This window comes from Xenopus laevis, chromosome 2L, assembly GCF_017654675.1.
Source record: "Xenopus laevis strain J_2021 chromosome 2L, Xenopus_laevis_v10.1, whole genome shotgun sequence".
NCBI classification, from domain to species: domain Eukaryota; kingdom Metazoa; phylum Chordata; class Amphibia; order Anura; family Pipidae; genus Xenopus; species Xenopus laevis.
In genome coordinates, this window is record NC_054373.1 from 182,099,094 (window position 1) to 182,122,168 (window position 23,075).

At 40.3% G+C, this 23,075-nt stretch overlaps 1 protein-coding gene across 1 annotated transcript; it reads left to right on the forward strand.

Moving 5' to 3' along the window:
• The first annotated feature begins 17,264 nt into the window (after positions 1-17,264).
• LOC121399771 (olfactory receptor 52M1-like) lies at positions 17,265-18,707 on the forward strand. The gene is made up of 2 exons (XM_041581336.1): positions 17,265-17,367; positions 17,737-18,707. Exons 1-2 carry the CDS (start codon positions 17,265-17,267, stop codon positions 18,705-18,707), a joined length of 1,074 nt encoding a protein of 357 aa, XP_041437270.1.
• The last annotated feature ends 4,368 nt before the right edge of the window (positions 18,708-23,075 follow it).

Consider the following 23,075-nt stretch of genomic DNA (forward strand, 5'->3'; position numbering starts at 1 on the left):
TATTTTAACTGGGATAAATCTTGCAACCTACTGTATCTGGTGCACAATTGCACTGAACTTCTAAGAAGGAACTGTGGGTAATCTAATGTATGGGGCATTGTGTCAATTACTGTATATTCTATCCCTTTATCTATTAGAGGTAGAACATATGGATGGGTACCCTGCAATGCAGCCAATGGGAATTAAAGCAATGTATAAATACAATAGAAGCCTCATTTTACTATGACTCTCTGTATTCCAGTTGGTAAGAGATACATATAGAATGGGAAATCTAATACTGATAGTCAGCGGATACAAACGATGAATTTCCTCTTGGTGCCGGATACTACGGGGCCCATTTACTTTGCTCGAGTGAAGGAATAGAATAAAAAAACGTTGAATTTCGGATGTTTTTTTTTGGCTACTTTGACCATTGGATTGGCTACTTCGACCTTCGACTACGACTTCGAATCGAACGGTTAGAACTAAAAATCGTTTGAATATTCGACCATTCAATAGTCGAAGTACTGTCTCTTTAAAAAAAACTTCGACCCCCTACTTTGCCACCTAAAACCTACCGAGGTGCAATGTTAGCCTATGGGGAAGGCTTTCCTATGTTCTAATTGCGGTAAATCCTTCGACTTTGATATTCGAAGTCGAAGGATTTACATTCGGCAGTCAAAATCGAGGGTTAATTAACCCTCGATATTCGACCATATGTAAATCTGCCCCTACAACTTTCCAATAATGTAACTCTCTGTACCTGGTGCAAGAAAGCTTTAGATAACCAGCTTGGGAGCAAATACTTACAGAGATATGAAACGAGCGTCTCAGTGCCGTGCAGGAAATCTACTATTAATTGTTGGTTCCATCAGTTTATATAGACTTGAGTAGCATTTCCCAATACTGCCCTGGGGGCCGCAGTTTGGAAAGTACAGTGAGTAATAATGATGTTGTTTATAGAGAGATTTCAGATGGGAACCCGTCTCAGCAGAACTGATATTCTGGGGCTCCACCAGAATGGATTTAATTGCATGGAGTGAAGCAGTTGTGACTCTAGTGGGTTCCAAAGGCCTAAATGCTTCTTATTGACAACAACAAATCAGCAGCTTTTTTGGCTTCACCTCAAAATCTTTCATCTTCCACCATGAACCCCTCAAGTTTATTGACTGTGAATACACATTTCTCTGACTAAACCCTTAACAGGAGTCCACTAGCTCCTACTTGGGCCCCTGCATTAGTAATATGTAGATGGAACAGAATAATGTTCCATATAAACCTTCTGTGTTGTTGGGTTATCTGCCGCTACCCTTCCTTGAGTGAGAGTTAAAGCCTTTAATGTTTGGTTTCCGTACACGTGTAGTAGGACATGAGGAATGTGGATTCAAAAGCCATTAAACTGCATGGCTTGCTTTGTAAAGTTCTCCTTGGTTCTTTTTAGCTCCTCTTACCTAACCAGGCAGATTTTTATGTTCCTAAAGAATGAAAGCTCTTTTGGGCAGGGCCTTCCCTACCTCTTGTATAGGTTATCGGGTTTTGGGTTTTTTTTGTATGTTATCTGTATGTTCAGTTTATTGCTCTTTTGGCTAAGATCAAGTGTAGTTTAGTGATGAGCATTGTGAAATGGTAAAAAAATACAAAACACATTAAAGTCTATGGACAACTTTTTTAAAACAAAATAAATTAGAGTCTATTGTTGTTTTTACGTGGCACCTTTTTCCTTCTTTTGGGCTACCAATCATTTTTTCCTTATTTCAAGTCATGTTGACTACGATGAGCAAATCTCCCATGTTTTGCTTTGTGTCATCATTCGCAAACTGCCTTTAAATTTCTCCAAATTGCTTTGGAGCCAATAGGAAGGCAAAATCATGTCCATTTTTTGCTCTCTATACATTTCCCACATGCCCTACATCAATGATCATCAACAAGTGGCTTGTGGACAACATGTTGCTCACCAACCTCTTGGATGTTGTTCCTTGTGGCCTCAAAGTCACCACTTCTTTTTGAATTCCTGGCAACATAAGATTGCAAAAAGTTCCTGGGGTGCCATATAAGGGCTGTGTTTGTATATATGTGGACTGGCAACCTACAGGAGGCTTTGATCTAGATACAGCCTAGGAGAGAGATAGGAGAAATATAAGTTTGCAGAGATGTGAGATATAACCTTTAATGGCAAGAATGGTAAAAAAAATTGCAGAATTATTGTGCACACTTTGCCCATAGCTAACACTAGCCATTCTTTCCTTAGGAGCAGAGACTTGAAACCCTGATAAAACATCCAAAAATTCTGCAAATACTGTATCTCCAATATCTGCTTCTAACAAACAATGAGGAAAACAAAAGAATAGAGAGGGAGCGACAGGAGCAAAACTGTGTAAAACTGTGTTTTTCAAAAGTAGCCCTCAATGCAACCCCACTTGTAGTAACCAAGCGGGAGAAATTAAACATTGCTTGTGAGATATAGTCAAATGTCCTGTCCTTGATACATAGCAGGATTCATGCTGAAATGTTCATTGCTGAATAACAGTGGCTGGCTGTATTTTCTTATAAAGAAGAAAGGGAGAATGGGACAGAGATGGGGTTAAAGGGAGCTTAAGGTTGAAAATAAAGGGAAAACTCAAATTTTTAGAGGAATATAAAACTTAAATTTTTAAATATTTATCATACCCCAAAGCTGCTAAAATCCAAATCCAAAAATAAGTCATCTCAACCTGTCATGGTCATGTAGAAGTCAATGGCAAATGTCCCTGAAATTGTTTCAAAAAAGTGAGTCGGCGAGATTCACTTTCAGATGTAATTCAATTCACAAAACCTTATCTCACTGTTTATCACATGAAAACTCTATTGAAGTCTAAGGGAAAAATCTGGAACTGAATTTGGAGAAAAGTCTTTTCTCCTCGCATTGAATCTCGTCCATGAGTTTCTCCGTGATAAACCATGAGATAACTTTCTCACTGAATTGAATCTGACCCAAAGTCGGGTTTTCGGGCCAATAATCCAATGAAGTCGAGGTTTTGTGCCAAAAATTCAACAAAGTCACATTTTCAGAGCGCCATTCGTATGCCTCCAATTGACGCACAAATTTGTTTCAATGCTTTTTTGCTCCAACTTTTTTGAGAAGAATTATTGATAAATGAGTTCAATTTGTGGATGGGAGTTTGGTTTGGTTATTGATTTTCCTTACTAGATGCTGACCAACATATTGGCTCCCTAGTGGTCTAACATTTAGTTCTCCTTTAAGGGAGGTCAAAGACATTCTGATCTACTAATTTTCAGTCATTTTATTAAAAAAGTCTACCTTTAAACTGCACAAATATAGGAAATTTAGCTCCACAGCTTCATTTTTAGGGCCCCCATTTAGAAACAGATGATATCTTCAAAAATAGACATTGAAACTACTCTATGTCAGTCAAACCCATTTTTCAATGTGTGTGGGGAACCATGCTCCTTCAGTACAGAAATAATTTTGGCCAAGAGAGTCTCATCGTTTTTGTTTGTTGGATCCAATGAAAAGAGCAGATAGATTTCTGGATATTTCAAGCCCCAAGAAACATTTAATATGGATATTTGGTACAAGAACCAGAGCTAAATTTACTCCAGGGTTTACATTTACGTCTAAAGTCCATGGAGAACTTCTATTGCCTTCCCACCAGTTAGATTAAGATTATGGCAAACAGAGCATTGTGCCCCCAGTGCAACAAAACTTGCCAAATAACCTTCCACAGACAAAAATGGTAAGCATTATTTTCTATAGAAGGTTATTTGGTAGGTTGTAATTAGGGATGAGCACATTTTTTTACCTGATCCTGTTTCCACAAGATGCTATATCAGGGGTGTCCAAACTGCGGCCCGAGGGCCACATGTGGCCCAGGATGCATATGAATGTGGCCCAGCTTGAAACGTTTGGTTCCCAAGGAAATAGGAGGAGGGGGGACTCTGCCATTGCCCAGTTAGTAATAATAATATAATAATACGTCTATTTAATATCCAGGTGTCCCATATTCCAGTGTATAGCTCCATCTAGTTATCCAACTGGCATTGTAGTTCTTTTCTGTGTATTTCCTTTACTTTTACAAATCAAACGTGTTTGTGTATTTCATGTGTGGCCCCAGACAATTTTTCTTTTTCTAATGTGGCCCGGCGAGCCAAAAGTTTGGACACCCCTGTGCTATATAGATGCTATAGTTTGCCTGGACTTTGGGAAGCCTTTCATGGGTCCATCCTTCTATCCTATTTCCTTTCTTCCCTTTTTTTTCAATTCGTTCCTTTCCTTCTTTTTCCTCCCCATCCTTTCCTTCCTCCAGGCTGAGCTGATGCTATAATCTGGCTGGGATTTGGGAAGCCTTTCTTGGGTCCTTCCTTCCTTCTTTCTTTCATTTTCCTTCCTTCCTTCCTTCCTATCATGATAAGCATTATTTTCTATAGAAGGTTATTTGGTAGCCTGTAATTACGGATGAGCAAATTTTTTGCCTGATCCAGTTTCCACACGTGGTGAACAATTTTCCTATTCTAGTTCTTTGACTTGAGTCTCAGACTTCGCCCGACCAGCTGAAACCAATGGACGTTTAATGCCACCTTCTGCTTTAAAGAAATAGAAAATTCACTTTTAGAAATTAACTTTCATATAATTTTTTATGCAAATACACTGAATGTTGGGTACAAAAATGCATGTCAAGTGAGAATAATGTAGACCATTGTATTCAGTGGCAATTTGCAATTGGTCTTTAGTTTTTATCCAGTACTTCATTTCTGTATAAAACAAATCCTTGTGTATGTACAAGAGAGTGAAAGAATGTGGAGTAGTGCAGAGTTGTCACTAACATGGGCTAATTGCAAAGAATAGTCAATATCACAGAATTCTAGAGTCATAATTGATCTAACAACACAATTGCATGCTGGTTACTCCCCAGAATTCACAGAGGTAACATAATCAGACCCTTTGCCATATTGACGTGAGATGAAGTCTGATAATGGAGAACCTTGTGAGCTAAAGCCTCCCCATCTGCAGATATCAGCACTAGTCTCATCTTCATCCACCAATAGAACCAGCAAATGTGTTGTCTCTACTGTTGACTGCAAACCCCCATTACTCTTTTACAGCACATTCTGAAATAAAACAGAGCGCCTTATACTTTGCCATTTATTTGCAGTTTATTGTAATTAGCAATTTATTAAACAAAAAAAAAAACTCAAGGTGATGAATTCAAGAGTATTTGTTTTTTTCCAACTGTAAAATCTTTCTTTATTTCAAGCTTTTAGAGTTTTTCAGTGTTTTTGTATTAGTATTCGCATTAGTTCTGTATTTTAATTCATTTTTATACTAGGCTGTTATAATAAATGACTTGGCATTTATGGTGTTAGAGAAAATATGTTTATTCTTGGGTCACAATGAGTTCTCTTTCTTTCCAAGAGTTCCAGAGGTTACTCTTGGTCACAGCTTGATGAGCACTGGAGCGATTATTTTTTCTCTTCATAGGAATTCCTGGAATTCTGAATTTTTTCCACATGTATGGATTTATTTATAAGTGTATGGATCTGGAACCAAAACCCAGTGGTTTACATGCTATAAAAGATGTCGGGCAACAGAACCAAAAAGAGCATCTCTGGACACTTGCTCCCCATTGATGTCCAACTCAGGAGAGGCCACCGTGTTTTATGCAAAGAACCTTCTATATTTATTGTGTCCTTATCTGTATATGTGTTTGCAGTACTACAGTTCATGGACATTTTCCGTATTTAAAGATATGAGATCAGTCATACATGGATACAGCCAGACTCCTCTGGCAATGAGTTTGAACACTTTGGCCATTGTGGGTTACATATACACATATAACTAATGCCATTACATCCAGTATGGTCATCTCACATCCAACAAACAGTAAGTATGAATGCCAAATACCAGGAATATGCAGCTACTATATGAAAAGTTCTGGATTTCCATGCAAGTTCACAAAGAGATTGGGAAAGAAAAGGGTGCCGCTATAGAGATCACTGTAGCACAAAGGGACAATGAAGATGTACATTGGCTCATACAGATCTATGTGACCAGTAGCCTTTTTATTTTTAATTACTTTGATAGTGATGCTGATGCTATAGTTTGCCTGTACTTTGGGAAGCCTTTCATGGGTCCATCATATTTCCTTTCTTCCCTTTCCTTTCCATTTGTTCCTTTCCTCCCCTTCCCTTTCCTGCTCTTCCTTTCCTTCCTTCAGGCTGAGCTGATGCTATAATTTGCCTTTATAATTTGGGAATCCTTTCTTCGGTCCTTCATTTCCTTCCTTTCCTTCCTTCCTTCCTTCCTTCCTTCCTTCCTTCCTCCCTCCCTCCCTTCCTTCCTTTGTACAACAACATCTGTATAAGTGTTGGCTAAAGCATGAAATGGATCAAGCTGAGTGAATGCTATAGTTTAATTGGACTTGGGGAAGCCTATTTTAGGTCCAATACTCATCAGAGCCAATTTAATTCTGATTGGAAGTCTATGATACAATTTGAGATTATATTGCAGACACAATTCTATGAGGGAGTAACTAAAACACTAAGTATGATATCAGAGCACGGAACACCCAGCTACACGGACTTATTGTTACAGTAATCAAAAAAGGTTCTGTAGGAAAAGTACTATAGATTGTACAATAATGTGTCTCTTAATCCCAATAATACAATAGAGCACAGTGCAATGGAATCCATGAGTCTTACATTTGGAAATCATAATTTTTTTCTCTCTGGTCTCACTTGACTGATTCAGGGAATTTCCTTTCCCACAGGTTCTTATTATGATTGTTCTTTTTCTGCTGATATTTACCCATGAGGCATCAGTACTAATGAGTTATTCACACAATTGTTATGTACATAGTGGCAGTCTGGAGAAAGTGCTGCAAATCAGGTGTGACAACAATATTGTTGGGGTTTGTTATTTTACTAATTAGTTATTGTTATTTTTACTAATTATCAGAGGATATATGTGGCCTGAACAATCGTCTCTCACTAATAAACCCCCCATGTCCCCGTGTCTCACATGATATGTAATTATCTGCTGAATAGTTCTGCTCATTAACCCGAAATAATAACCTGTACAGTGAGCTCAGAAATGTTCTGTGTAAAAATGTATTGGGTCTTATTCTGTTTTGAATATATGGAATTGGATTGCACTTTCTTATAGATATACTTAAAAAACAAAATAGTGGTACCCCTGGAACTATAGCAGGGTGACTGTTACCCTAATGTTTCTATATATCTGTAACCTTGTTATGAGCTAAGGGGGCCCAGTCTGAAGGTCAGTTAGGGGGAGATTTGGGGTGAGTGTTTATTTGTACCCTGGGTACCCCTGGAAATATAGCAGGGTGACTGTTACCCCAATGTTTCTATATGTCTGTAACCTTGTTATGAGCTAAGGGGGCCCAATCTGAAGGTCAGTTAGGGGGAGATTTGGGGTGAGTGTTTATTTGTACCCTGGGTACCCCTGGAACTATAGCAGGGTGACACCCCAATGTTTCTATATATCTGTAACCTTGTTATGAGCTAAGGGGGCCCAGTCTGAAGGTCAGTTAGGGGGAGATTTGGGGTGAGTGTTTATTTGTACCCTGGGTACCCCTGGAACTATAGCAGGGTGACACCCCAATGTTTCTATATATCTGTAACCTTGTTATGAGCTAAGGGGGCCCAGTCTGAAGGTCAGTTAGGGGGAGATTTGGGGTGAGTGTTTATTTGTGCCTTGGGTACCCCTGAAACTATAGCAGGGTGACTGTTACCCCAATGTTTCTATATATCTGTAACCTTGTTATGAGCTAAGGGGGCCCAGTCTGAAGGTCAGTTAGGGGGAGATTTGGGGTGAGTGTTTATTTGTACCCTGGGTACCCCTGGAACTATAGCAGGGTGACTGTTACCCCAATGTTTCTATATATCAGTAACCTTGTTATGAGCTAAGGGGGCCCAGTCTGAAGGTCAGTTAGGGGGAGATTTGGGGTGAGTGCTTATTTGTGCCCAGGGTACCCCTGGAACTATATCAGGGTGACTGTCACCCCAATGTTTCTATATATCTGTAACCTTGTTATGAGCTAAGGGGGCCCAGTCTGAAGGTCAGTTAGGGGGAGATTTGGGGTGAGTGATTATTTGTACCCTGGGTACCCCTGGAACTATAGCAGGGTGACTGTTACCCCAATGTTTCTATATTTCTTTAACCTTAATTACAGATATTTTTCTAGATACCAAGACTTTTTTGGGGAAAACTTTTAGTCAAGATGTAACTAAAACCTTCTGTTGATCAAAAAATTTGCCCATAAATGTAATAGAGAAGAGGTCTACGTGAGGATGTTTTCAGTAAAATAAAATACTGTTATTGTTGTTTTTGGGAAGAATTAGACTAGACCAAAACCATTGCAGAACATTCTAATATGAATCATTGGATATTTATGATGAATACTGTATCAGCTTTTTTGGACATTTTGGTTAAGGGCATTCCTGCTGTTTTGCCATTGATTTATGATTAATTTCCTGTTCCTGTTTTACCTCTTCCTGTCTAAGATGAGAGCAAGTGCGGAGCAGGGCTGTGTTACCTGCCATGTTGTAATAAATGTACCAAAGTTCCTGTGCTGGTCTGACTGCTTCATCTAAACTAGCCCAGCAGTATTTGGTTTTGCCAGGAGTTACTGGACTCTCTACCCCAGCCTCCCATCACTTTGGGGCATATTTATCAAGGGTCGAATTTAGAGTTTATGAGAGTTTCTAAAAACTCCCATAAACTAAAAAAAAACATCAAAATGTATTAATTTTTTTTTAAATTCGGGTGAATAGGATCAGCCTGCAATCTCAAATTGAATTTGAATCAAATTCGATTTGAGTTTTTTACAAAATTTTAAAAAAAAAATTAGTTTTTTCAAAAAGTCCACCAAACAACTCCAAATTGATTGTAGGAGGATCCCCATATGCTAAAACACCAATTTGGTAGATTTTAGTTGGCGAATAGCCACATTTTAATTCTTAAACGGACAGTACATGATAAATTTCAAATTTCGTTTTTTTTTTTTAAACTTGGATCGAATTTGGACTATTCCCTAGTCGAATTACACAAGGGGCAGATTTATCAAGGGTCAAATTCTGACTTTATTAGAGTTTCTAATACGCAGATAAAGTCCCATAAACTCGAAATTAGGAAAAAAAACAACCAATCGGAAATGATTAAAATATTTTTAATTTTGGTGAATAGGATCGTCCAAATTGAATTCGATTTGAGTTTTGTCACCGAAAAAAATTGAAAACATTTTTTTTTAAAAAAAAATGTTTTTTCAAGTCCATGAAATGACTACAAATTGATTGTAGGAGGTCCCCCATAGCCTAAAACACCAATTTGGCAGATTTTAGATGGTGAATAATCAAATTTGAATTTTTAAAGGGGCAGTACATGATAAATTTTAAAATGTGAATTATTTTTTTTATAAATTAGAAATGAATTTTGACTATTCCCTAGTCAAATTACACTAAAATAAACTCAAAATTTGACCCCCGATAAATCTGCCCGAAATGTAATTCCCTTGGGTTTTCCAATTTCTCTGGCCAAATTCAATATGTATCCGAACAGAGGCAGCGATGTCGGAAAACCATTATGCACATGCGCAGGGAGAGATCAGCAGTTTCACAAGTGTATTTGTGACATCACTTCCGTGTAACATCACTAGGAGATGTAAAGACTTTCGCCTTCACCAACTAACTCTTTGCTAGAGTTGACAGGTCCGATGCTGAAAGTCAGTATGTGATGTTGGCTCAGCTTTAATGACACATGAAAATATTCAGAGATTACAAAAATATGACCAGTTATTGATATTTTACCACAAATACCACTTCCAACTGTAACATCTTTTTTTAAAAAAATTATTTTTAGAAAATATTTAATAAACTTATTGATGTTGATAACAAGTCGCCAAACTTTTATACCCATAAGCCAAAATGTAGAAAAGCCTAAGGGTGCTACACAATAGGGCACGTTTGCCACCAAATGGTCACTCTAAAAGTTGAAAATTGAAGATCTGAAATTGGCTTTTGCACTCTGACCCTTATTAATTGGGTTGTTCACCTTAAATTAAACTCTAAATTGCAGATTGATCAAGGGTCGAATTTCGAAGTAATGGGACTTTTTTTGAACTGAAAGTTTTTAACTTCAGGCGAATAGGCTCTATTTGAATTGTTCGAATCTAAGTTTTAGTGCGTTTGATTGAATTTGAATTGAAGTATTTGTTCCAAAAAAAGTTTGATTTTTCAAAGTCCACCAAATGACTCCAAATTGGTTCATGGGGGGCCCTCATAGGCTAAAACAGCAATTCAGCAGGTTTTAGATGGCGGATGTTTGAAGTCAAAGTTTTAAAGAGACAGTACATGATAAATTTCAATATCGAATAGTCACATTTTCGAATTTTGGCTTATTCGTGAAAGTACACAAAAATAGTTTGAAATAAATTTTTTTTTTACTTTGAATTTTCACTTCGACCCTTTATAAATCTGCCCCTTAGTATGATGTAGAGCAGTGGTCCCCAACAGTAGTTCGTGAGCAACATGTTGCTCTCCAATCCCTTCGATGTTGCTCCCAGTGGCCTCAAAGCAGGTGATTATTTTTGAATTTCAGGCTTGGAGGCAAGTTTTGGTTGTATAAAAACCAGGTGCTCTGCCAAACAGAGTCTCAATGTAGGATGACAATCCACATAGGGCAGGGCCGGAACTAGAGATAGGCAGAATAGGCACGGGCCTAGGGCGCAAAACGTAGGGGGCACCAGGCACCTACCTTGCCCTGCTGCCTACCCCCGTCCACAAATTTGGCAAATTTCGGTGGTTTGCGCACCTGTACACGGGAACCAGAGGTGAAGAGGCGATCCTACCGGTCAGCGCGCGTATATGCTCATGTATGCTCATGTATGCTCATGTATGCTCATGTATGCTCATGTATTCTCATGTATGCGCGGCTGCAGAGGGGGCGATGGTGCTGGCCGTTTTGCCTGGGGCTTGGCCCTGACATAGGGGCTATCAAATGGCCAATCACAGCACTTATTTGGCACCCCAAGAACATTTTTCATGCTAGCGTTGCTCCCCAACTCCTTTTACTTCTGAATGTTGCTCATGGGTTCTAAAGGCTAGGGATCCCTGATGCAGAGAGGGATATTCTCTGGTTTTCATGTTTTATTATTTGTGGTTTTTGAGATATTTAGCTTTTTTATTCAGCAGCTCCCCAGTTTGCAATTTCAGCAATCTGGTTGCTAGGGTCCAAATTCCCCTAGCAACCATGTATTTATTTGAATAAGAGACTGGAATATGAATAGGAGAGGCCTGAATATAAAGATGAGGAATAAAAAGTAGCAATAACAATACATTTGTAGCCTTATAGAGCATGTGTTTTTAGATGGGGTCAGTGAAAGCTGGAAAGAGTCAGAAGAAAAAGGCAATGAATTAAAAAACAGCAAAAAATAAATAAGGAAGACCAATTGAAATATTTCTCAGAATGGACAATTCTATAACATACTAAAAGTTAACTTAAAGATGCGCCACCCCTTTCAGGTCCTTGAGTGTTTCAGGTAAGGGCTGGTTTGAGGACCTTGCATGGAGTTCCAGCCATCAAATTTCTGTTTGGAAGTGAAAGAGAAGAGACATTCTTGGAGTAGTGAGGAGCAAATTTCTGAGTTTTGCTGCCGGTGAACATTTAAGCGGAATTGTCCCACAAATTAGCCATGTGGTCAGTTTTGTGTGTGACAAGATGAAAAAGATGCGGCAAACAAGAAAATTCACCCCTAGACTCTAATACATTTTGCTACAAAAAAGTCACTGTGCCAAAAATGTCACCCATAGAATTTAATGAGTTTCCCAAATTTTATTTCATTTGATGAGTTTTCGCACAGTTTGACAAATTTTCTGGTGAAGCGAAAGGGGAAAGATTAGCTCATCACTCGCCCCAAGACTTTGATCCACAAAGAAGTAAGCAATGCACCAGCAATATTATAATAAAACAGCGACGTCCGTATGGACAAAGAATACGTCATACGCCAATTCCAAATAAAATTAATAATTGTCAGTAATTGTTTTCAAGCGTTTGTTATTATTATCTTGGCAGCATACTAATTGAAAGGGGAACTATCTCAAAAATGTAAATTTAGTATAAGCTTCAACATACTGAAATATGTCAGATATTTACTGACAGATCCGATGGGGCAAAGTGATTAACGTGGGCGGAAATTCACCAGCGTGACGTCATTTCGATACTTCGCAGATTTACTAACGGTCGCTGGCATAACTTTGCTAGCGAAGGAGATAGACTCGCTCCCTAACGCCTGATGAATTTGCGCTCTGGCGAATGGAAGTAACTGCGCAAATTCAATAAGATGAGGATTTTACTGAACGTTACCTCTTATGCCAGACTTATGTTCGTCACCTCAGACCAGGCGAAGTGCAATAGAGTAGATAGGACTTCCCCAAAAAATAGTTGAAAATTGTTCCCATAAAACGCTGGCGACTTTTCCTTTTTCAGGGTCATAGGCTGAAAAAGAGAGTACATTTTTTTGGGGTAACCGGCTTCCCCCCTACATTTCCTAACATATGGCACATTAACTATACACTGGGCTCATGTGTAGGGCAATATAACACCTCTATTTTATTAAGGTTTCCTGGGCTTGTGTAGTGTAATGTTTTTGCTTCAACACTAGCGCAACTTCGCTTTTTTTGCCGCAGTAACGCTAGTGCAACTTTGCCATCGTTCGGCGCCCTGGACACAACTTTGGATTTTAGTGAATTAGTTTTGTCCTGGTGAATCTACGCCTGGTGAAGTGTTGTGCTGTGAGCGAAGCCGTCGCTGGCGAATTTTCAGATGTTAGAGAATTTGCCCCAATATATCTTATAGGGGGGCTCCTTTTGCCTAGAAGATGTATTAGAGCTCACTCTATTAAACTCACCAGACATCATGTCTCTCTACATGCAGAGTTTGTGCAAAAGGCAGTTATTTTGTTAGATTTTTTTTGTACTGGAATCAGTTATTTGAGTGAGCTCTAATACATCTGCTAGGAAAGCGAACCCCCTATAAGATATATTGGATCTAACTATATATAAATATCTGACACCCAACTGCTGCGTAAAGACAGAATGAAGAGAAACAGATGCTGAGAGAGGAATAGTGAAGATAAACTTGATTATTTCAGAAACAATGCAGAATATTTAATTGACTGTATTTAGAACGTTTCTTATTTCAGTATGCTGAAGCCTATATTACATTTTCATTTTAGATAGTTCCCCTTGGAAATTCGACTCTTTTAGTTGCCAGAGGCAGCTTTTTGCCTCCTCTGGTAAGTGGCCATTCCATGCTGCCCGAGGCCCTGCCCTGTATTTGGGTTGATTCAACACTGGGTTGGGGGGGAGGCAATATGAATGTTCTAATCTGAAACCGTATCCAAACACTTGAAGATGCTGGGAAAAATTTTTGGTGAATATTGATTGGGTTTTAGGGAAGAATAACATTTGCACATAAGTGTGTTGTACTTAAAGTAATCATCAGAACAGCACATACAAAGCACTTGCACCTGGCTCTCTTTTTTTTCTCTTTATGCAGTAGGTGGAGTCAGTTTTTTATTGACAATTAGGTCTAATAGAGGTATGGGACCTGTTATCCAGAATGCTCAGGACCTGGGGTTGTCTGGATAATCGATCTTTCAGTAATTTGCATCATCGTGCCTTAACTCTACTAAAAAAACATTTAAACATTAAATAAACCCAATCAGGGTCGGACTGGGCCGGTGGGACACTTGAAAAAAAATTGCTGGGCCCCGGCCCTCATGGGTCCCCACCAGCCCAGACCTGCTCCCCTGATTAGAGGGGTGGTTCTTCGCTCATGCGCATGGCTGTTTGCACATCAGGGGGCATGCACAGGGAGCATAGTGTAAAAGTCGGAAGGTGCCCCCCGGTGACTGCCAGGAGGGCCCTTTGGGTTGCAGTCTGGGGGGGCCCCAATGCTTCAGTCTGACCCTGAACCTGATAGGCTGGTTTTGCTGCCAATAAGGATTAATTATATCTTAGTTGGGATCAAGTACAAGCGACTGTTTTATTATTACACAGAGAAAGGAAATCAGTTTTAAACATTTGGATTATTTGGATAAAATGGAGTCTATGGGAGAAGACCTTTCAGTAATTAGGAGCTTTCTGGATAATGGGTTTCCAGATAATAGATCCCATACTTGTACATCCTGTGGGGAGGGGTTGCACCCTTTGCTTAGACAATATATTAAAGCATATATAAAACCATTTCTGATGGAAATTCTGTTTGTTCATGCTGGTTGAGTTGGTTATTTGAGTTAGTTCTAAAACATCTGATAGGAAAGGGCTACCTGTCTATCAAAACCTGACCCTGACCTCAGCATGAAGCATTGAGTGACAGGTTGCTGAGAGGGAGATACTGAAAAGTAACTGATTATTTCATGAACAGTACAGATTGTATTTAGAAAGTGTCTTATTTCAGTGAGATGAAGCTTATATGAAATAACCACCAGACTAACTCCTCCCCCCTAGCTCTACTCAACCTTAGACTTCATTGAGAACTACCCATACCAATTTTGGAAGGTAGTCTTCCACACACTTACCTTGACCAGGCTCCAAATTTCCAGAAGATGGAAATCCAACCACTAGGAGAACTGATTAATCTAACAAACTCAAATCTGTCCTACAAGAACTCCGTGCTCCCACACTCACCACCCTCCAACACACAGAGACTCACCCGTCAAGTATGAAAAACCTGGAAACAAAAACTCTCCAACAGTAATGGGCGAATGTGTGCCGCCAAACGGTGAAAAATTAATGAAACACATTGAAGCCAATGAGCGTCAAAATAACTTTTTTTGACGGGGTGGATATTTCACTTGCATCAAAACATGGAAATTCCCAGCAGATTTGTTTCTGCCGAAATTTCTTCATCCATCACTACCCTCCAACTCTCCAAATTCATAGCCACCCTCAAACTATAATAACAAGACAAAAGGAAAATGGTAGAAAAGACCTTCCAAGCAGAAAAAAATTCTTATGCTTCCAACTACCACAAAATAATTATCCTCTTCCCTCCTTTCCTTTTCCCACTGTTCTTCTTCTTTCTGGGTTCTTTCTGCTGAAATCTCAATATTGACCATAATGCTGATTAAATGTTCCTTGAAAAATGTATAAAAATTTCAAATAATACATTTTCATTTTTAATAGATGCCCTTCAAACTGATTTCAGTTGTTTATGATTTAACTGACTCAGCACATGTACAAACATGGTACCCGTGACCCCAGCATCTCCTGCACCAGTAACAGAACAAGTAGTTCCCAAGCTTGGGTGTAGGCCCCCTCCAGACACACATTTTGCAGTGGATTTGCGCCAAAGTGAGCGTCCGGCAGGCCCTAAGTAGGTCATGGCCCTAGAGCAATCGCAATCGTAGTTCCACCACTTCATTCACCAAAGTCAAAGCAACCAGCCAATTGTCTCAAGCACAGGAATAGATGAGTATAAACAAGTTCTCTGTGTTTGGTGTTTAAAAGGGATACACTCCCATAGCGCTGGTTCTACCATTACTAAATGATGCCTGTATTATTTTTCCATTTAATTAGTAACCGATAAACTGCCTAATTAGAGTGATTTCTACAGAGGGATATTCCCAAATGAAATCTCATCACATGAGTTTATCCAATTGTCTTTGTTTCCAACTGGAAACCCCCGAACAACTTCCCATACTGGGATGGTGATGTATAAAAGCCCTTGAACAGAGGAATCTGTGGGTATTTAATAGTCACAGGTCATTCTTATGTGAGATAATATCATTATGAATTCATATTGTATTGGTCTAGGCAAAGCACACTTTTTATTCTTCTGTATTTAGTGAATATTTCTGTTTTTTGAGTAGATAAAGAATCTTCCATCTGTATTTGACTATAATTCTCTACAAAAGCTCCTCTTGCAGCCAATCCATTCATCAGTCTGGGATGATGAAACAAACTGACTAAACAGAAAAATGAAATTATCATCATAACAAAAATGCTTCTGGAAGAGAAAAAGTTACACCTTGGACTTATGGAGAGAGGGCAATACAAAGCGTACAGACTATAGGTAAGTCTCACTGTTCTACCCCCCTTATAGTTATCAGTATATATTATATACGCCCTCATATTAATCACTCATTAAATTATATTGATCTCAGTCTTTAGTTGTAGAAACAAAACCCAAAAGCCATAAAAGCACAAGGCTGATGACTGTACAGGTCAGGGAACTAGAAGGTGACTGAGAAGTGAGGCTTACTGTGCAGTAGACCCCACGGTCAAGGCCCCGCTGTGTATATTGTGTTTATGTATATGGAATAAATTATCCCCAAAGCCAGACTTTGGGTGAGTGCTTATTTGTGCCCTGGGTACCCCTGGAACTATAGCAGGGTGACTGTTACCCCAATGTTTCTATATATCTGTAACCTTGTTATGAGCTAAGGGGGCCCAGTCTGAAGGACAGTTAGGGGGAGATTTGGGGTGAGTGTTTATTTGTACCCTGGGTACCCCTGGAACTATAGCAGGGTGAAACCCCAATGTTTCTATATATCTGTAACCTTGTTATGAGCTAAGGGGACCCAGTCTGAAGGCCAGTTAGGGGGAGATTTGGGGTGAGTGATTATTTTTACCCTGGGTACCCCTGGAACTATAGCAGGGTGACTGTTACCCCAATGTTTCTATATATCTGTAACCTTGTTATGAGCTAAGGGGGTCCAGTCTGAAGGTCAGTTAGGGGGAGATTTGGGGTGAGTGCTTATTTGTACCCTGGGTACCCCTGGAACTATAGCAGGGTGACTGTTACCCCAAAGTTTCTACATATCTGTAACCTTGTTATGAGCTAAGGGGGCCCAGTCTGAAGGTCAGTTAGGGGGAGATTTTGGGTGAGTGCTTATTTGTACCCTGGGTACCCCTGGAACAATAGAAGGGTGACTGTTACCCCAATGTTTCTTGATATCTGTAACCATGTTATGAGCTGAGGGGGTCCAGCCTGAAGTTCAGTTAGGGGGAGATTTAAGGTGAGTGCTTATTTGTGTCCTGGGTACCCCTGGAACTATAGCAGGGTGACTGTTACCCCAATGTTTCTATATATCTGTATCTTTGTTATGAGTTAAGGGGGCCCAGACTATAGGCCACGTAGGTTCTGATTTGAATGGAATGAATGGCCAAATAGACCAACAATTGTCAATGGATTTTATCCCTGCAAATCCAAATTAGACAGCTTCTTCTGGATGACATTAGGTTTGCTAACTGACTGGGTTGAAGCAATGTGTTTGGGTGATGTCCGTAAGAACAAACAGGAAGTGGTGGACTTTCAAGTGAGCAGGGAGGAACTACACGTTCAGTATAATACATCTGAAGCAATGTGGAGTATCCGGTGGCATTCATACTTAATTAATTAAGTTAATTAACCACAAGATATCTCAATTAATAGAGACTATGGTTACACACACTATTCTAAGTAAACATTATAGAGATAGTTGATCTAGAACAAGAATTGATAAGATTTTTCTTTACATTGAACCAATAGGCGGGGAACTCAATGTTTTATTCATCAGTTACACAGATAAATACATTGGCATCTGAATCATTGTGCTGTGATATTCCATGATATTTTATGCTGTGATATTCTATAGATGGAGCAACTACCCAGGGTAGGAACATTGTATTTTACTCCTCTATACTCAGCCCCCGTGTTTCTTGAATGTTCTATGGTGACAATCTTTTTTCTTTTTGCAGGAAACATAAAACAGATGAAAGTAACAATGCAAAATTCCACTGACCCACATCCCTCAGTGCTGACGCTGACTTTTGAGGAAATGGCAGAAATTAAATACGTCTACAGCACACTCATTTTTCTTTGGTTTGTTATGATTGTTGTGTCCAACTGTACAGTGATTGGTACCATAGTGATGCACAGGAGTCTGCATGAGCCCATGTATGTCCTCATTGCTGCTCTCTCTGCTAACGGACTGTATGGAAGTGCAGCTTTTTTCCCCAATTTATTTGTCAATCTTCTGTCCAAAACCCACACCATTTCCTACATTGCCTGTATAGTCCAGGTGTACGGCCTCCATACTTACGGAGGGTATGAGATGGCCATCTTGGGGATTATGGCCATTGACCGTTACGTGTGCATCTGTAACCCACTGAGATATAACAGCATCATGTCTTTATCCACAGTGTGCAGACTCTTTGCTATAGCATTGGTTTATGGACTCCTTCAATTTACTATACAGTTGATACTGACCATCCGACTTCCATTGTGCAGCTCCGTTGTACAGAAGTTCTACTGTGACAACTGGTCAGTAGTGAAACTCTCATGCGCTGATACAACAGTGAACAATGTGTATGGCCTCTTTATCACCATAGTTGTACTTGGGTTGACAACAGGAACTATCCTGATCTCATATCTTCAGATCTTGAGGTTATGCATGCGGTCCTCTACAGACCACAGATCCAAAGCCTTGCAGACCTGCATTCCCCATATAATATCACTCACCTATTTTGTACTGAGTCTGCTCTCCGATACACTACTGAATCGATATCCAGGCAACATTATGCCAATTGAACTGAGAGTTCTCATATCAGTACAAGCCTTTGTCATTGCCCCATTACTAAACCCACTCATATATGGTCTAAAACTAAAGGAAATACGAGTGAAAGCCAAACAGATCTTTTGTAATAGGAACATTTTTGGAGTGAATTGAAAAATAGGGGCACAATGAATACAAATATAATGTTCAGACAAAGACAATCAGGTTGTGCATCTGCCTCTATGGACTGGTTGGGATCTGATGGTTACCTCTTGTCTGGGCTGTCCTCAACCCAGCTCAGCTATAGCATATAGTATAATAGAATGTAATTAGGAAAAACAAATTCTCCTTGTGCTGAGTGTATCTTTTTGGGTAGGACATTTTGTAGGTACCGTGGTTCTCAAGTGGCATTCATTTTGCCCTATGAAAAAACCAATGATCAACTCTTTAGAACATACTTTGAAGGTCTGCTGGTTTTAGATATCTCTGCATTCCAATTGTCCCATAGTTGATATATTGTATTTAAAATATAACGGTACTTTTTGTCCATAATGTGTCCATAAACCATCATAGTCTATAATTTGGCCCACTAGGATGTAGTTGCGCATATAAAATTTTAATAGTAGATTGACAGTATGGAATTACCCTTGTGATGGAGTATGACCACCAATCCTATGTACTTTTACATTTTTTTTATTAATAGTTTCTTGTTTGATTTTTAATCTATATTTAATGGGTCTCTATTACTGCCATTGCCCCACAGTTCAGGAAATAAAAATCTCCAGAAAGAATTTTCAGTATCTTATACTTTTTATACCTCTTAGTAACATTTATAAAATTTGGAGGGTTATTTACTAAAATCCAAATTGATCGTTTTTTTTTTTTAAATAAAAAAACCACAACCAAACTCTAATACCCCATTTGATCTTATTTATTATTAAAAAATCTCAATTTATTTGGTTTGATAAAATCAATTGTAATCATACGATTTTTTTTAGTCCTTTTTTCCGAAATGCCCGAATTTTTCAGATTTTTGCCCGAAAAGGTCAGATTTTCAGGCTTATTATAGTGCAGACCACAGAAACTTCAAAAGAGGATAGGGACCTCTGCCACTGACTTATACACAACCTTTGGGTTGCTCGTAAAGAAAGGGGTTGGGTCCACTCCAGGACTGCTCTCACCTTCCCTGGATCCATCTCAAGATCCCTGTTAGAAATGTTAAACCCCAAAAATTGAACAGAGGTAACCTCAAAAGAACACTTCTCGAGTTTTGCATACATATTATTTTCTCTAAGTCTACGTAAAACCTCACAAACATGATTCCTGTATTCAACCAGATTAGAAGAGAAAATAAGAATGTCATCAAGATAGACCACTACGAATATCCCCAGCAGGTCATTGACAAATTCCTGGAACACTGCGGGGGCATTACAAAGACCGAATGGCATCACCAAATATTCGTAGTGGCCATCCCTGGTGTTGAACGCTGTTTTCCACTCATCCCCTTCCCTGATATGAATGAGGTTATAAACCCCCCTAAGATCTAGCTTAGGATAAATCCTGATCTGATCGAACAACTCTGAGATCAAGGGGAGGGGATAGCTGTTTTTAATGGTGATCTTTTTGAGACCCCTATAGTCTATACAGGGACGAAGACCACCATCTTTTTTCCCCAGAATAAAGAACCCAGCCCCAGCAGGGGAACAGGTAGGCCGAATGAAGCCTCTTTCCAGGTTTTCCCGAATATATTCTTTCATTGCCTGGGCTTCTGGCAATGAAAGAGGGTATGTCCTCCCACGAGGGGGCGTAGACCCTGGGATCAAGTCAATTGGGCAATCATATGGCCGGTGTGGGGGTAAGGTCTCAGCAGCCTTTTTAGAAAAAACATCCTCAAACTCAACATAAGCTGCAGGTAACCCCTCTAGAGAAGTAGTAGCTACTACTTGAGGAATACAGACCCCACCACACTTTGAACCCCATTGGACTACCTTTTTCGAAACCCAATCAATAAGAGGGTTATGCCTCTGGAGCCAAGGTAACCCCAAGATGAGAAGTAGCACCCTCAATGAGGTATAGCGCAATCTCCTCACCGTGCAAATTATTTACAGACATAGAAAGTAAAACAGTTTTCTTAGACACTATACCTGACCCTAATGGTCTTTTGACCACTGCCCAAATTTTCAGGGGGGAACTTAGAGGAACCAATGGAATGTTGTGTTTGGCTGCAAATGCAGCGTCCAAAAAGTTCCCCTCTGCCCCTGAATCCACAAAAGCAGACACCTTGAAAGAGCCCGTAGGCCAGGTTAGTTTGACCGGAATCAAAACCTTAGTGGCAGATTGGGGAGAGGAGACTCCTGCACCCAAATGGAGCTCCCTTCTCTATATAGGTTAGGGAGCCTCCCTTTCCTCCTAGGACAAAAATTTAAGAAAGACCCTTTTCCCCACAGTATATACATAAACCTTGGAGATGCCTGCGTGCCTTCTCCTCAGGAGTTAGATGGGATATGCCTAACTGCATAGGCTCTTCCTGAGGCAGAGGCACAGAGGGGTTAGAAAACTTAACATCGGTCACCATATTAGATATCACATTAGTAACCCCAGAATAAGTAGAACCACCCCTCTCACCCTTTCTCTCCCTCTGTCTCCTATCTACCTGGATGGCCAAAGACATAATCGTCCAGGTTGGAAGATAGGGGGTAATTTACAAGACTATCCTTTACTGAGTCAGATAACCCCAAATGGAACTGACTCCGTAGAGCCAAATTGTTCCACCCAGTTTCCACTACCCACCGGCAGAACTCAGTGCAGTACACCTCCGCATCCCTTTTCCCCTGGCGCAACTTACGAATCGCGGAATCAGCAGAAGATGCAAGATCCGGGTCATCGTAAAGAATTGCCATGCTATCAAAAAATGTGTCTAGGGAATAACAAGCAGGGTCGGAAGAAGGCAGCCTGAGGGCCCAAATTTTGGGGTCACCCAATAACAGGGTCATTACAAACCTTACTTCCTCCTCACCAGATGAGAATGAGTGAGGATGGAAACTAAGGTACAATTTCCATGCCTCTTTAAAGACAAAAAATTTAGTTCTGTCCCTGCTGTTAGAAAAGTCTTTTGGGCCGAAGGTCACGGTACAAAAGGATTAGGCAGAAGGATGGTCAGACATCAGAATCGTCAGGCAGGCAAGGGTCAAACCGGGTTGTCAATCAAGGGGTTAAGCAGGAAGAGTTGTCGTAGGCAGGCAAGGGTCAGGATACAGAATGCAGAGTAGTCAAGAACAGGCTGTGTCAAACACGGGTAATCAAACAAGCAGGATACAGATCAGATGCACAAGGCTCAGGAAACCACTAGAAACCAAGTTCTATCATGGGCCTCTGTCTGCAGTCAGAATGGGCCTTTTATAGGGGAAAGAATTTGCGCCAAAAACATGCACAATCGCGCCCTAAGGAAGGCAAGATGGCGCAGGAAGAGGACCACACGGCGGGCGTCCCCGCCACCCCACTAGACCACCAGGGCAGGTAGGTTTTGTTACAGGAAGATTAACATTTGTGCATAAGTGTGTTGTACTTAAAGTAATCATCAGAACAGCACATACAAAGCACTTGCACCTGGCTCTCTTTTTTTTCTCTTTATGCAGTAGGTGGAGTCAGTTTTTTATTGACAGTTAGGTCTAATAGAGGTATGGGACCTGTTATCCAGAATGTTCAGGACCTGGGGTTGTCTGGATAATCGATCTTTCAGTAATTTGCATCTTCGTGCCTTAACTCTACTAAAAAAACATTTAAACATTAAATAAACCCAATCAGGGTCGGACTGGGCCAGTGGGAAACTGGGAAAAAACTTGCTGGGTAGGGATGTCGCGGACTGTTCACCGGCGAACTTGTTCGCGCGAACATCGGCTGTTCGCGTCCGCCGCAAGTTCGCGAACGTCGCGCGACGTTCGCCAATAGGCGTTCGCGTCAAAATCGTTCGACCATTCGACCATTCGATCACTAAAATCGAAGGATTTTCGTTCGAATCGAACGATCGAAGCCATTGGATTGAATGAAATCATTCGATCGAATGGCTTCGATCGTTCGATTCGAACGAAAATCGTTCGATCGAACGATTAAAATCCTTCGATCGTTCGAATCGAACGATTTTCGGATGTTCGAAGTTCGCAAACTGTTCGCGAAATGTCCGCATTTTTTGCCGGTGTTCGCGAACGGCGTTTGCGAACACATTATCGGCGGTTCGCTACATCCCTATTGCTGGGCCCCGGCCCTCATGGGTCCCCACCAGCACAGACCTGCTCCCCTGATTAGAGCGGTGTTCTTCGCTCATGCGCATGACTGTTTGCACATCAGGGGGCATGCACAGGGAGCATAGTGTAAAAGTCGGGAGGTGCCCCCCGGTGACTGCTAGAAGGGCCCTTTGGGTTGCAGTCCCGGGGGCCCCCAATGCTTCAGTCTGACCCTGAACCTGATAGGCTGGTTTTGCTTCAAATAAGGATTTATTATATCTTAGTTGGGATCAAGTACAAACTTCTGTTTTATTATTACACA